General features: G+C 44.2%; 1 protein-coding gene across 14 annotated transcripts in view; it reads left to right on the plus strand.

Moving 5' to 3' along the window:
• Window positions 1-277: 277 nt before the first annotated feature.
• GMEB1 (glucocorticoid modulatory element binding protein 1) overlaps window positions 278-15,163 on the plus strand; it is a 32,764-nt gene continuing 17,878 nt past the window's right edge. Inside the window, exons 1-5 of one of the 14 annotated variants that reach the window (XM_026516878.4) lie at window positions 1,325-1,479; window positions 2,069-2,226; window positions 8,701-8,857; window positions 13,941-14,053; window positions 14,755-14,879. In XM_026516878.4, coding sequence (XP_026372663.1) covers window positions 8,730-8,857; window positions 13,941-14,053; window positions 14,755-14,879 — 366 coding nt within the window. In that variant the 5' untranslated portion in view covers window positions 1,325-1,479; window positions 2,069-2,226; window positions 8,701-8,729. Of the gene's footprint in view, window positions 1,025-1,324; window positions 1,480-1,613; window positions 2,227-5,114; window positions 5,190-8,700; window positions 8,858-13,940; window positions 14,054-14,754; window positions 14,880-15,163 lie in introns of those variants that run through there. The other 13 variants (XM_026516877.4, XM_048221737.2, XM_044390503.3 and 10 more) reach the window with 13 other exon arrangements.

Genomic DNA, 15,163 nt, shown 5'->3' on the forward strand with positions numbered 1-15,163 from the left:
ATTTGACGGAGAGAGAGACAGCCAGCAAGAGAGGCAACACAAAAAGGGAGAGTGGGAGAGGAAGAAGCAGGCTCCCAGCGGAGCAGGGAGCCCTATGCGGGGCTCGATCCCAGGTCCCTGGGAGCAGGCCCTGAGCCGAAGGCGGGCGCTTAACGACTGAGCCACCCAGGTGCCCCCTGTGCTTTGCTTTTAATCTGTAAAACGGGAGTGAAAAAAAGTTACGTAGTAGGGTTGCCGGGAATATTATAGGAGACAAAGCATTTTCCCCAACGCTTAGCCATATAGAAAGGTCTTAATACTTGCTAATTACTATTACTGGCTCTAGAAATTTTCCTAAGCACTTTTCAAGTATCATCTCTTTTAGCACAAACAACAACCGTATGCCTTAGGCGACATACAGGCTTGGAGCTGTTAATAACGCCCCCGAAGAAGACTTGAACCCATAGCCTCACAACCAGGCAAGGCTTGGCAAACACGCGTGGCTCAGAGAATGCAAGCAGCTTGCTCATAGACTCGTGACCAGTTACTGACTCTATACTCAACCAGATCTCTGATTCCGAATTGATAGTTGGGCATAACTTCTGAAGGTCTGTAATACGTAAGCTCCATAAAACTGGATTTGAGGAGGTGAAATGGGCAGTCCTCCAGAGGAGTAGAGAGACCGAGTCCTGTTCCTGATTGTGGATGAGGTGAATCTTTAATTTAGACCTCTTTTTCCTTACTGTGAAGTGGGGGAAGAAGCGTTATTAGGGTCCCCAGAGCCCTTCCAATAGTGACTCTCCAGAGTAGAAGACCCCTGCTCAAGTAAAGACTCACTCAAATCCCTCCGGCTGAGGTTCATCCTCCGCGGGGCCCGCAAAAAGGACGCGTTCCCTTTAAGGCGCCAGCTCGCCGGCGGCGGCGGCCGGAAGTGTTGAAGCCCGGCCTGGCGGCGGCGGTGGCAGTAGCGGCCGTGGCGGCCTCTGCGCATGCTCCGTCGCCCGCCCGCCCTGGCCGCTCGCCGCCCGCCCGCCCGACGGAGACGGTGAGGAGGGGGAGGGGTGGGCGCGCGGGCGCGGGCGCGGGGTGGGGTGGGGGCGGGGGGGGCGGGCGCGGGGGCCGCGCGGCGGCCGGCGAGGGCGGGCGGGCGCGCAGGGGGCGGGGGGCTGCTGCCTCCGCGGGCGCCTCCCCACGCCCTGTGCGTGCCGCCGCCGCCGCCGGGGAGCGAGCGGACGTCGCGGCGCCGCGGGGGGGTGGGGGGACGCTGCCGCTGGGTCCGCCCGAGCAGCCGGGCCGCCCCCAGCGCGGCCGGCCGCGCCGCCCGGGCTCGGCCCCTGGCCGAGGGCGGCGGGCGCCGGCGAGCGGGGTGCCAGGGGGCCCCGCGCCCCCAGACCGAGGGCCCCGGAAGTCCTAGGCTGAGGGGCCCGGAGGGGCCGGAGCCACTCCGGACTGAGAGGCCCGGACGCCCAGGACCCCGGAGAGGGGTCCGGGGATCTCGGGGTATCCCCAGGGGCGGGGCCCGGGGAGCAGCAGGCCCGTCGACGCGGAGCTGGGGAGGGGCTTGGGTCGCGCTTGGCCAGGGCCGCGGGGGGGGGGGGGTTGAGGGGGTTGGGGGGGACAAAAGGTTAAGGAAGCCTGGGTCCCCGCCCGGGAGGAGACCCTCGGAAGCTTGGCGGGGGAGCAAGAGCAGAGAGTGGGTTCTGCTGAGGGAAGGAGGCCCGAGCTTCACCCGAGGGGCGCGTTAGAGGCCTCGGCCTTTCAATCCAGGGGAAAAGAGGCAGGTGCTGTTCCGAAGGCGTGGCGACACGGTGGGTAGTGGGAGCAGGGGACGAGGAAGAAGAGCTCCAGGGAAAATGAGCAGGCCCCTGCCTTTCCGGAGGTGAGGGGGCGGTAGGAAGACGCCTCAGGGCCTTCTTAAGTAGGAATGGGAAGGGTCCAAACCTGTGAGGGAGTGAGAGATTGAGTACCTTCTGATATGTAGGTAGAGAACAGGACGATCTGGTGTGTCAGGGGATGGGAAAACCCGTGTTTCTGAGGACCAGAGAGAAGATTGTTGAGGGGAAGAAGCTTAGAGTACCTCTACTTTCAGAAATGACAGGGGACTTGTCCAGGTGTCTCCTGAGGGGCAGGAACGATGACAGCAGAATCTTACTTGAGGGTCCTGGAGAGTGATCCACCAGACTTACGCATGTCAAGCCTTGACCTACGGATCCCGGGAAGGCTTGACTATCCGAGGAACAGGAGGAGGTCTGAATTCTCTTAAGATGAGAGAAATCTCAAAAGTACTTCTTACCAGACACAGAAGGGGCCTTTTTGGTGTCTGTTTAGGAGAACCAAGAAATGGGATTCCTCCCTAACCTGGAGGATTAGGGAGTGGGAGGATCAGGTCGTTCCAGACTCACGGAGGGATTCTTTTCTTCTCCCTTGCCTCTGCTAATGGTTACCAAAGTGCTTTTGGAGGACTTTTTCATTAAATGTTTGAACTGTCTTCCGTAATTTATCAGCTTTTTATCAATTGTGGATACTTAAGATCTGACGATGACTTTTTCATTAGTCGTTAGTCAACCATTTATTCATATTTACTTCAACAAACATATCAAATAGCTAATTTGTACTTAACTTCATTGGGTTAGCTTGGGCCCTGAATTGGTCTTGCCCTAAGCAGAAGTCTCCTAGGTTTTAGTGCGATGATCCTTCAAAGAACACTTTTATCTCATTGCTTCCCCAAACACTTATATAGTAGTCTCCAGTACCTGACTTATCCCGAACTTTATTTGTTTTGGCTTTATTACATTCGATAGTGCCCTGGATCACTTAATGCATGAGAAGGAATGAAGAAGGAAAAAAAATCAAGGCGTTTTGGCCTCAAGTAATAAAGTTTTAACTTGGAAATTTTTTTTTTTAAGATTTTATTTATTTATTTGACAGAGACAGCCAGCGAGAGAGGGAACACAAGCAGGGAGAGTGGGAGAGGAAGAAGCAGGCTTCCAACGGAGGAGCCTGATGTGGGGCTCGATCCCGTAACGCCGGGATCACGCCCTGAGCCGAAGGCAGGCGCTTAACGACTGCACCACCCAGGTGCCCCTAACTTGGAAATTTCTTAAGAATAGACTACACAGTTGGGGCGCCTGGGTGGCTCAGTACATTAAGCATCTTGACTTTGGCTCAGGTCACAGTCCCTCTGTCCCTCCCCCCACTCATGCATCCATGCCCCACGTGTGCTCTCTGCCAAATACATAAATAAGATCTTTATTTTTTTAAGATTCTATATATTTGACAGCGAGAGAGGGAACACAAGTAGGGGGTATGGGAGAGGGAGAAGGAGTATCCCACGGGGCTCGATCCCAGGACCCCCGGATCACTACCTGAGCCGAAGGCAGATGCCCAATAACTGAGCCACCCAGGCACCCCAAATAAGATCTTAAAAAAAAAAAAAAAAAAAAAAAGACTACACAGTCTACGAAAATTACAATACAGTATGGAATAAATAAATACATTTTGGGGTAAGAAAATTTCAGGGTATCTGCTATTTTATTCCTTTTCAACTACGAACGCTGATGTTCCTGCAGTCCTGTGACACTCATAATCCTGCCACATTTTAAGCATTAGTTTTCAGGAGTGCCTGGCTGGCTTAGTTGGTGGAGCTTGCGACTCTTGATTTTGGGGTCATGAGTTTGAGCTTCATTTTGGGCACAGAGGTTACTTCAACAACAACAACAACAACAACGACAACAACAACAACAAGAAACATTGGTTTTCCGAACACAAAAAATGAATTTAATCCAGAGTAGGTCAGATGTCATTTGTTTAGTTTTTTAGTAGCTCATGTGAGTATTCGTGTGCTTGCTTTCAAGGTATCGTTTTTGTCTTTGAAAATAACTACAAAATAATTCTTTTCACATAACTTTGACATCTTTCCTTTATGTGTGTTTCCCGAGAATTACAGAGTGTTGTGTGATTACGCAATGAATACTCTCAGGCCCCTTCCCTGAAATACCCAAAGGAGCAACTCAGTCATCTTGCCTCAGGAGTTTTTGTTGCTATAAACAAGAGCTACTTTTCAGTTTATACTCACCTCAAAGAGATGACCTTGCAGTTAGCCAGTGTATTCTGTAGAGCTGGTTTCGGGTTACTTGTTAGGAATGTGGTGTTTAGGGTAATAAGAGAGACTCAAAACTTGCTTCTCTAAAGAATGTAAGAATTGCCATGTTGGATCAGACCTTCTGTCTCTTACTGACACTGAGAGACATATTGTGGATGATTATAATTACCTTCTCAGATAAACTCAGAAGGTTAGAGAACATTCCTCTTGGGTTCCAAGGTGTGGGAGGGCTAAGGAGTAAAATATGAGTTCCCACTGAAGAAGTATTAATCAAGTAGTTAGTCAACCACTTATTCAGAGTGTTGTAGAGAGGACTCAACCTTAGGGTAGAAGGTTAAAACTAGAAGCATCCTTCTAATTCTCCTCTAACCCATTAATTTACTTAAGCTATTTTTAAAATTGTAAACCGCTGTTTTAAAATAATAAATTCCGTAAGTTTGTTACATGCTAAAGTTTACATCTTTTAAATTCATTAAATATGTAATAGTAACAGAATAGCGCTTGACAATAAGTGTCCAAACAAATGTGGGCTGTGATTCTTTTCATTCAAGCTCCATTTTTATGGTTCAAGCTTTGAAGATATCTATTGGTTCAGTTATTCTAGGATTTGATAGCATTTGTATGCTTTGTCATATCCCTTTTTGTCTTTTTCTAGACTCCAAGGTCCTAATTGTTTTGATTCTATTGCTGGCAGCCAGCTGAACCAGTCCATTGATTCTCTTTTTTATCCCTAGTTTTATTTTTTCTAAGGTTTATTTATTTATTTAAGGGGGAGGGGCAGAGGGAGAGAGAATTCTGAAGCCGACTCCCCTCTGAGCTCGAATCATTGCAGGGCTCAATCCCAGGACCCTGAGATCATGACCTGAGCTGAAATCAAGAGGGGGCCGCTTAACTGACTGAGACATCCAGGTGCCCCTATTCCTAGTTTTTGAACTTTTAATTTACAGAAGTTCAGATAGTGTACTGTAGTATCTTGCAATTAATTTTTTTCTCTACTATATGACAATGTCATGCATCTCTTTTCCTTCTTTAGTTCCTTAAGAGCAGATACTGTCCCTTTTCATATCCAGTGAGCCTAACTCTGTGCCTGATGTGGAGTAGAGACTCAGTAAGTATTTGTTGAACTGGCCATAATGACAGGCAATAAGCTTAGTCTAGCTGCCTAAATAAATCTGTATCCCCTAATTTAGAAAAGTAGAAAATTCTAGAAGTCTTTTAGGGCAAGGCAAGTCATTCACTGGACAAAAATTTATTACATAACTGTTATGTGCCAGTTTTCCTTGGAAAATTTTAGGTAGGCAGTTTTGTAAATAGAAGTCTGATATTGAACACAATTTATTTACTCCTGTGTCCTGTGTCCTGGGTACTGAGCTAGGCACGGGGGAGGTGTTGAAAAAGAAAAGCAGGGGGCGCCTGGGTGGTGCAGTCGTTGAGCGTCTGCCTTTGGCTCAGAGCGTGATCCCGGCGTTATGGGATCGAGCCCCACATCAGGCTCCTCCGCTGGGAGCCTGCTTCTTCCTCTCCCGCTCCCCCTGCTTGTGTTCCCTCTCTCGCTGGCTGTCTCTCTGACAAATAAATAAATAAAATCTTAAAAAAAAAAAAGAAAAAGAAAAGCAATCTTTGCTCTCCCAGGATGCAGTCTGGTGAGGAGAGGCTGACAAAGTGGGGTAATGGTTATGACAGGGGTGCTTCAGCAGGTTCTAAGGGAGCAAGAACACAAGCTTACATCTAGTCAGGGGAGTCACAGGCCTCCCTGTGAATGAACATGTATGTGTGTGTATGTATGTGTGTGTGAATATATATATATTTATTTTATTTTACTTATTTTTTTTAAGTAAACTCTATGCCCAATATGGGGCTTGAACTCATGATCCTGAGATTAGGAGTTGCATGTTCTACCGACTGAGCCAGCCAGTCATCCCAGGAAATGATGTTTTAAATAAGTTATAAAAGTTTAGCAGTGACTAGCCAAAAAGGAAGGAAAAGAGAATTCTAGGTAGAGGAAACAAGTGTAAAGGCTCAGGTGAGGATATATGGCATGTTTGAGAAATTGAAAGAAATTCACGACAGGAGCCCACAATGTGAGAGGAAGAACTATGAGAAATGAGGCTAGCACAGTGGACAGGGGACAGATTTGGAGGATTCTATAAGCGCTGTTAAGATGCTTGCACTTTAATAGCCAAGGGAATCCACTGAAGGATTCTGAAATGGGGAAAAGGCCTGTGGCCTTTAGTAAGATTACTTTGTTGGCTCTGTAGATAATGGAGTGGAGAGCAAGACCAGAGATTAGGATACTGATGAGAAGCAGCTAGAAAAATTCAGGTAACAGTATGGCGGCTTAGAATATGGTGGTGGCAGCACAGATGGAGAAAGGGGGATGGTTAAAAGAGAAATATAGATGATAGAATGGATAGGATTTGGTGGTTGATTGGATTTAGAAAGAGAAGGATGAAAAATAACACTGTAGTTTCTGGCTTGAGAAAATAGGTAGAGGATAGTGCCATTTACAGACGCAGGAAATAGGAACAGGTTTATGAGAGAATATGAGTTTGGTTTAAGGTGGCTACAAGTTAAATTTTAAGAGGCTTTTGGGTACAGGAGGTATAGCATTCAGGAAAAAAGTTTGAACGTGAGAATCATCAAAGGCAGAAGCCTAAGTCTGATGTAAGGAATTTTAAGTAGGTCAAATACAAACAAAAATTGATTGAACCAACGTGTCATTGCCATGATGAACAGGGCTGTGGGAGACAGGCTTTATAAAGAAGCAACACCTGCCCTCATAGAATTAAAAATACCAAAAAATTAAAAAAATAAAGAAGCAGCACCTCGGGGCGCCTGGGTGGCTCAGTCGTTAAGCGTCTGCCTTCGGCTCAGGGCGTGATCCCAGCGTTATGGGATCCAGCCCCACATCGGGCTCCTCCGCGGGGAGCCTGCTTCTTCCTCTCCCACGCCCCGCTTGTGTTCCCTCTCTCGCTGGTTGTCTCTCTCTCTCTCTGTCAAATAAATAAATAAAATCTTAAAAAAAAAAAAAAAAGCAGCAGCACCTCATAGTGAGTGTAGTTCAGTTATGAAAACGGAGGTTTGTTCAGTTAACTACAAAGCATAGTGTGATAATCGTTAGAGGAGAGCTACTAACCAAGTGTTGGGGGACTGTAGAAAAGAAAATGTTTGGCAGGGGCTTTGTGGAGGCGTGGGCTTTGAACTGGGCCTTGGGAGGGAGAAGCTGATGAGGGAGAAGAGAGTTTGGGCTTAAGGAATAACAAAGGTATAGAAACCCGAAGGTCCATGTTGCACATTCAGAGTACAGGGGGAGGCTGGTATGGCTTGCACTTAAGGTTCTTAGGGAATTACAGTTGCAGATGAAACTGGAAAACTATTTGGGGGCCAGATGAGGGAGACTGAGTGCCATGCTTGACTGTGCATATTATAGGCAAACAAGTGTGGCAGAGCCGAGATGTGGATTCAGTTGTCTGACTACCACGCACGTATTCAAATGTGCATCTATCATGTGCCTACTCTGATCAGCATGTCCTAATCATCTCACATATCTAAGTAAACACAGTGCTCTTACCTATACTCTATTACGTGACTCCTTTCTTTGCAACTGTGAGAACTAACCCCTGCAGATTACCCTGGGGCCCTCAGAATTTTCATTAAAATTGGGATGATGCTTTGAAATACATTAGAGTCAAGGAGAACGTGGTGCTGGATACTGGTTTCCCCAGCAAGTCTGCAAGGGAGACGTCAGGCAAGATCATCTCTCCATTCAGTCTGCAGCAAAGAAGTAGAAGTTCCTAGCGGACATACAGTTGGATTCAGTATTTATTTAACAACCACACAATGCAAATCATTTTTCTTCCTATACAGCTTATTTTGTTTAGCGTATGCTTATTAAGTAATTCACAAAGGACAGAGCACTTGGTGAGGTGTAATGGCTGGTTGCAAAGAAAATAGATGATTCCTACTTTCTAGGAGCTTATTGTTTGGGATGGTGTGCTGTAGTGCACTAGTGGTGTGCTGTAAATCAGTTCTCCAGAAAAAAGAAATACCCAGATTTGTAGTGCTTGCCAATTTCTGTGGTGTATATACTCCCAGCGTCACTGATTTCAAGCTACCAGTTTGATGTCACTGAACTCGGAGCTGGGAAGAGACGTGCATAATCGGTTCTCAAGAGCAGGCTCCAAGGCACCTGGGTGGCTCAATTGGTTGAGTGTCTGCCTTCGGCTCAGGTCATGATCTCAGGGTCCTGGGAACGAGTCTTGCATCAGGCTCTCTGCTCATCAGAGAGTCTTCTTCTCTTTCTTACTCTATCTCTGTGCTCTCCCTCTCCCTCTCTCAAATAAATAAATGAAATCTTAAAAAAAAAAAAAAAAAAAAAAAAGCAGGCTCCGGTACAACACTGGGTGAATCACATATCCTAAGAAAGCCTAAATCAGCAAGTGAGTATTAAGGCATTTCTGGAACGATCAGAGCCTAGGTCAGCCCCTTCTCACAGTTCCCGTCCTTTTCGGAGGAGCACCATCTTGGAATTGGTAGTCATAATTAGCTTGGTGTTCCTTTCCTATGATTGCCATCTTTTCAAACCAGACCAGGTCACTGGTGCTTCTTGTTTCTGACAGCAGCCCAGCTATCTGACTTCATGTGAAAGATGGCTAATGCGGAAGTGAGTGTTCCAGTGGGGGATGTGGTTGTGGTACCCACTGAAGGAAATGAAGGAGAGAACCCTGAAGACACTAAAACCCAAGTGATCTTGCAGTTACAGCCTGTGCAGCAAGGGTAAGTGACTAGAGATTTGGATCTTCTGAAAAATTTGGGAGGTTTAAAGAGTGGGGAAATTATAACTGTATGATTGCTTAGCACTAGGAAACATTCAGCATCAATCTCTCAGAGCTGGCTCAGTTTTCATCTTTATAAAGTACTGTGTGCTGTATTCGTCATTGTAATACTATTACAACAGTTAACTGTGTCCTTGTCTCTCTCCCTCTTCTCCACTCTAAGCTCTTTGAGGGTAAGTTACATGGCTCCCTCCTCCTATTGATCCACACTGTTTAGCACAGGGCCTTGGTACATGTTTACTGAAAGACAGTGTAGTTAGAGGAAAGTAGGCAGGGCAACTACAAAAGTTTTCCTACCAGAAGTGGTCTGGACCCTAAGGAATGGGTAAATTAATCAAACTTAGTTTATCAAAATATACATATCAACAACGTACTATTTTACAATGTATTACAAAGCATTGGAAGAAATATAGCACATGGTTCCCACCATCATGGAGCTTGCAGTCTAGTTGTGCAAACCAAAATACATATATGTAAATAAAGAGGTCATTTACGTGGCAAAATCTAAGTAGTACTGAGCATCATGGTTAGGAAGTAGCTTGAATTCAGAGGATCACTCTGAATTTGAAAGAAGATATAAGATTTTTTAATTGGTCTTGAAGTTAAATAAGAATTATATCAACAGAGAAGGAAGGGGTAGTTATTTTATCTTGAGGAATGTATAAAAAATTCTTCATAAGATTAGACATGTTCTTGGGGCATCTGGCTGACTCAGTCGGTGGAACATGTGACTCTTGATCTCAGGGTTGTGAGTTTGGGCCCCATGTTGGGTGTAGAGATTACTTTAAAAAAAAAGAATAAAAGGGGGTGCCTGGGTGGCTCATTTGGTTAAGCATCCAACTCTTGATTTCAGCTCAGGTCTTGATCTCGGGGTTGTGAGTTCAAGCCCCAGATGGGGCTCCACACCCAACGTGGAGCCTCCTTAAAAAAAAGGAGAGAGAAAGAAAAAAAATGTTCTTGGGCAAACACACAATCCAATGTCAATCTACTAAGTAACATACCTTGTGTGAGACACTTACAGAAAAAGGCAGTTAACCTCTCTTGGTAACTTAAACTTTTTAGTATAGGAAATTTCAAATATACCCCAAAATTAAAAAAAAAATATTGTAATGAACCCCCATGTACACACCTATCACCCAACTTCAACAGTTATCGCACAACACATGGCCAGTCTTATTTCATCCCTACATCCGCCCACTGCTGAATTTTTTGAAGCAAATCCCAGACATTAGTATGTATCTTGTAAAAGTGGGGACTTTTTAGATTTTAAAATATAACCATAGTTTGCTGACATTTCTGAATATTGAAGGAAATATTCTAAGATCTGTAAGGGAAAGTTGATATAAGCACTGATGGGATGCCTGGCTGGCTCAGTCGGACTGTGTGACACTTGATCTTGGGGTTGAGAGTTCAAGCCCCATGTTGGGTGTAGAGATTACTTAAAAAAATAAATAATAAAATCTTAAGAAAAAATAATTACTGACATGTAGTGGATAGAGTGATTAGAATTTTTATTGGCACCAAAAGATTATGCTTCCTTATTCAAATTCACTTGTTTGGGAACTTCATTCGTTACATACATACATACTTGCAGTTGTTACCCTTTGAGGAAGGGTAATGAGGAAGATTTAAAGAGTAGATTCTTTAGTGCATGGTAGCTTTACTTTCTCTTGGAGTCACTGTTTCTTCTACCTTTCCTAAAGTTCTCCATTTGTCACTTATTCTATCCTTCCTAGAGACAGAAAACACTCTCAACTGTTTAGAGACTTAATTATTTTGAAGATTAGTTGACTTATTTTGTGTGTGTGTCTTTTTATTTTCCAAATGACATTGCTTTTTCTGGAAGCCTCTCATTGCTTGATTAGGTTATAGACATCTTTGTACAACATATTGACTCCCCAACCTACTGTTTACACTGAATTTACCATATGAGCTAGTGATACATTTTCAGGTACTGATTTTGAGATACCTGCCAATCAATGCTCAGTTGATTTCTCTAGTTATATTTTATTTATTTATTTTTATTTTATTTTTTGAGAGAGCGAGCGAGCTTGTGTTCGGGGGGCGGAGGGGCAGAAGGAGAGAGAGAGAATCCCAAGCAGGCTGCACACTCAGCATGGAGCCTGACATGGGGCTCAATCTCATGACCCTGAGATCATGACCTGAGCTGAAATCAAGAGTCTGACACTTAATTGACTGAGCCACCCAGCCACCCCAGAAAATTTTTTCTTGATAAAACCTTGTTTATAGACTGTGCCCCTACTTCCTACCGCAAGTGCAATTTACTGGTTGTTGAAATTATGTATAAATAAGAATTTCTTCTTTTAAGGGATTTTGAACATATTGGTCAATTTAGAGTGAGTTTACTGAACTTACTTGAAGCAGTGGTTTCTCATGTTTATCATAATCCTCATTCACTGACCAACCACTTACTGGGTGCTTTGCCATGTTCTAGTTAGTATTAGACACACTAGTCATACAAAATTGAATAAATAAATAAGACATAATCTCTGTTCTTTGGGGCCTCATAGACTATGCCCAAGGGGAGGCAGGCAGCTAAACAAACATATAATTTTAAGTGTTACTTGTGTTTTGACAAAAGCCTGAAGTACAGTTGGGTCACAAAGGAGGAAGTAGGTACTGGAGGGATTGATGTGGAAGGAAAAGCATCATAGAAGCTACTCATTAAAAAACAAATAGAGGGGCACCTGGTTGGCTCAGTCAACAGAGCACACAACTCTTGATCTTGGGATTATAAATTCAAGCTCCACATTGGTTGTAGAGATTACTTAAAAATAAAATCTTAAAAGCAAACAAACAGGGGCGCCAGGGTGGCTCAGTTGGTTAATCATCTGCCTTTGGCTCAGGTCATGATCCTGGGGTCCTAGGGATCGAGCCCCGCATGGGGCTTCTGCCCTGCGGGAGTCTGCTTCTTCCTCTCCCTCTGCCTCCCCCCCTCTCCTGCTTGTGCTTGCACACTCGCTCTCTCTAGTGTGCTGTCTCTCAAATAAATAAATAAATAAATAAAATCTTTAAACAAACAAATATATGGGGAAGGATGTTCTGGGGAAAGGGGGAAGTAAGAGCAAAGAGGGAAGGTGTGAAAGATGACAGTTCTGGGAACCACAAATAATTTGGTGTGGCTAGGGCTTGGATTATAAAGTGAGGTTTAGGGAGAGTTGAAACCAGGGGCCAGATCTTGGACCAACTTAAATATCCTGTTAAGCATTTGGGGCTTTATTGTAACAGCAAGTAGAGGGGTCTTGAAGGGTTTTAAGGAGGGATTTATGTGATCGCTGGTAGGAATATAGAAGCTCAGGTATATGCAAGGAGACTAGTTCAGACTAGAGATGATGCAGCCTGAATTAAGGCAGTAGCAGTGGAAAAAGAGACAGGGAGGCTGGCTGGTGTTAAGGAGATACATCTGGTAGGATTTGGTGGCTGAGTACGTGGGAGTTGAGGAGGAGGAAGAGGGAGAAATCTGATGTAATTCCCAGGCTTCTGTCTTAGGCTATAGAGTGCTGGTGGTGCCATTAACAAGGATAGGAAATATAAGAAGATTAGTTTGGGAGAGGGAAGAGAACTTGGTTATTTTAGACATAATGAATTCAACAAAGTCCTATGGGACATTCAAATGCATTTATTCATTTAGCAGTTAACTGTATCCTGGTGTGAAATTCAGAGCAGAGGTCTGTGCGAAAGGTGTCACCCTGGGGGTGGGTGATCACTAATACAAGGGATATCATTCAGGCAGTGTTTTCAAATAACAAGATGCAGGGGGGGTGCCTGGGTGGCTCAGTCAGTTAAGCATCTGCCTTCGGCTCAGGTCATGATCCCAGGGTCCAGGGATCGAGCCCCATGCCAGGCTCTCTGCTCAGTGGGGAGTCTGCTTTTCCCTCTCCCTCTGTGCTCTCTCTCAAATAAATGAATAAAATCTTTTTTAAAAATGCAATAATTAATACATGAAGTTTATTATAGAAATTAAAGATTGTTAGTGTATTTTATTAGGTTATCTGAGCTCATTTCTTAGAAGGTAGAAACATTTTATTTAATTTTTTTGAAAGGGAAGGGGGCATGGAGAGCGGGAGAGTCAGAGAAGCTTAAGCAGGCTCCACACCCAGTGCAGAGCCTGACACAGGGCTCAGTATCACGACCGTGAGATTGTGACCTGAGCTGAAATCAAGAATCCGATGCTTAACCGACTAAGCCACCCAGGTACCACAGAAGGTAGAAGCATTTTAGAGACTTTCCCTAAGTGATACTTCTAGTTAATGCTAGTTACTCTCTCTCTCTCTCTTTCTCTTTTAACTAGGCTCTGCTCATGTCAATAGTTTGGTTATGATGCTTTGAAAAATGCTGAACTGGTAAAAAAGACTAAAGTACCTAGATTCCAATAAAAGACATCAGTTTCTATGGTCAATGGCCTTTTTTTTTTTTAGATTTTATTTATTATTTATTTGACAGAGCAAGAGAGAGAGAGCACAAGCAGGGGGAGCGGCAGGCAGAGGGAGAGGGAGGAGCTGGCTCCCCACTGAGCAAGGAGCCCCACTTAGGGCTCAATCCCAGGGTCCTGGGGTCATGACCTGAGCAGAAGGCAGATGCTTAACCGACTGAACCACCCAGGTGCCCCGGGTTCTTCCTGTCTTGAACTGTCCAATGTATTACTTTTTAGTCTTCTTAGGATAATTCTGTAATATAACTTAATCTTATACTTGAAGCAACATTTTATGTCATAAGCATTTAAAGTTATGAAGGGGAAAGTCTAGTGTAAAACAGTAACAAGTGGTGATGTAAAGACAGTAGCAAGAGGAACTTTCCTTTGAGGTGAGGAAAGTTGTTGATTCCTGTCCATGGTAGTAGCTGCTAAGCAGTCCTGGGCAACTTGGAGCTTAAATACAATGGGGAACTAGTCAAAGCACTAACGTAGAGTTGTAAAGTATATTTATTTTATTCCTTTTGAGATAATTTATAACAAATTTCTTAACCCCATGCTGTGAATATTAATTTTTTCATGATTTATGTAGTTTGTTTATCGATGGACACTTTTACAACAGGATTTATGAACCTGGGTCCGAGAACAACACGGCAGTTGTGGCAGTAGAAACTCACACGATTCACAAAATTGAAGAAGGCATTGGTAAGTCTTTTTGTTATTCTAGTATCTTTGACGTTAGCTTCCTTGGTTGAAATTTCTTGCCTTTTGTGCCTTTTATTGTCCCCCCTGCCCAGTGTGCCCTACCAGTGCTGTAGCCATCAGTTTGATGGTGGTGCATCTAGAGACACCACTGACTAAAGCTAGGCCCGTCAGTTAATTATTTAACATCATTTTGCTAGGGTACTGAAAAGATTTTTCATCTACAAAAACTCCACAAAGAAATTGGAGCCTCAAAGTTGATTCTGTCTCTAGGGAAGATGCTGATTAGGATTTACGAGGTGTTGATTGGAAGGCAGTCAGTGGAAAGAAGCTAAAAGAAAAGTTTGAAATTAGACAAACCTGAGTTTAAATCCTACTTTCGCACTTCTTAGCTGTGTGTCCTTGGGAAAGTCACTTCACCTTTCCAAGTCCCACCTACATACATTGGAAACAATCACTGCCTCACAGGCTTGTTAGAAGAACTAAATAAGATTAAGCATGTGAAAGCACATAAGACAGTGTCTGGCACATAGTGTGAGCTTGGTAAGAGAGCTGTTATGCCAAACGTCTTCCAGAAGATTTCAAAACAATACCAGCCAAAGTGAACAGTTAGCTACTCAGAGGAACCAAGAGACTAGAGATTTTTGAATTAAGCTTTTAGGGAAAAGTGTTCAATAAATAACTGATATTTTTTCCATTTTCAGATGCAAGCACTATAGAAGCAAATGAGGATATGGAAATTGCCTACCCCATAACTTGTGGGGAGAGCAAAGCCATTCTCCTCTGGAAGAAGTTTGTATGTCCAGGAATAAATGTGAAGTGTGTCAAGGTAATTGTCTTTTCTCTTTACTGGGGACTGTTTGGGGGCTCCTTGTTTTCAAAGAGTATAGTTTCAGTACGTCTTCTCTCTTGTCTACCGTATCAATGTTTTCAGTTTTGTGGCTTTATAGTCCCTATGGTGTCACAGAAAAAAATAAGGACTTTGGAGTGAAATTGACCTGAATTCAAATCCCACGCAGAATATAAGTTCTGTAAGAGCTGAGAACTTGTTTGTCTTGTTCACCATTGTATCCCCAACACCTAGAATGATGCTTGGCATATTTATCCATGAAT

Source organism: Ursus arctos, unplaced genomic scaffold, assembly GCF_023065955.2.
Source record: "Ursus arctos isolate Adak ecotype North America unplaced genomic scaffold, UrsArc2.0 scaffold_32, whole genome shotgun sequence".
NCBI classification, from domain to species: domain Eukaryota; kingdom Metazoa; phylum Chordata; class Mammalia; order Carnivora; family Ursidae; genus Ursus; species Ursus arctos.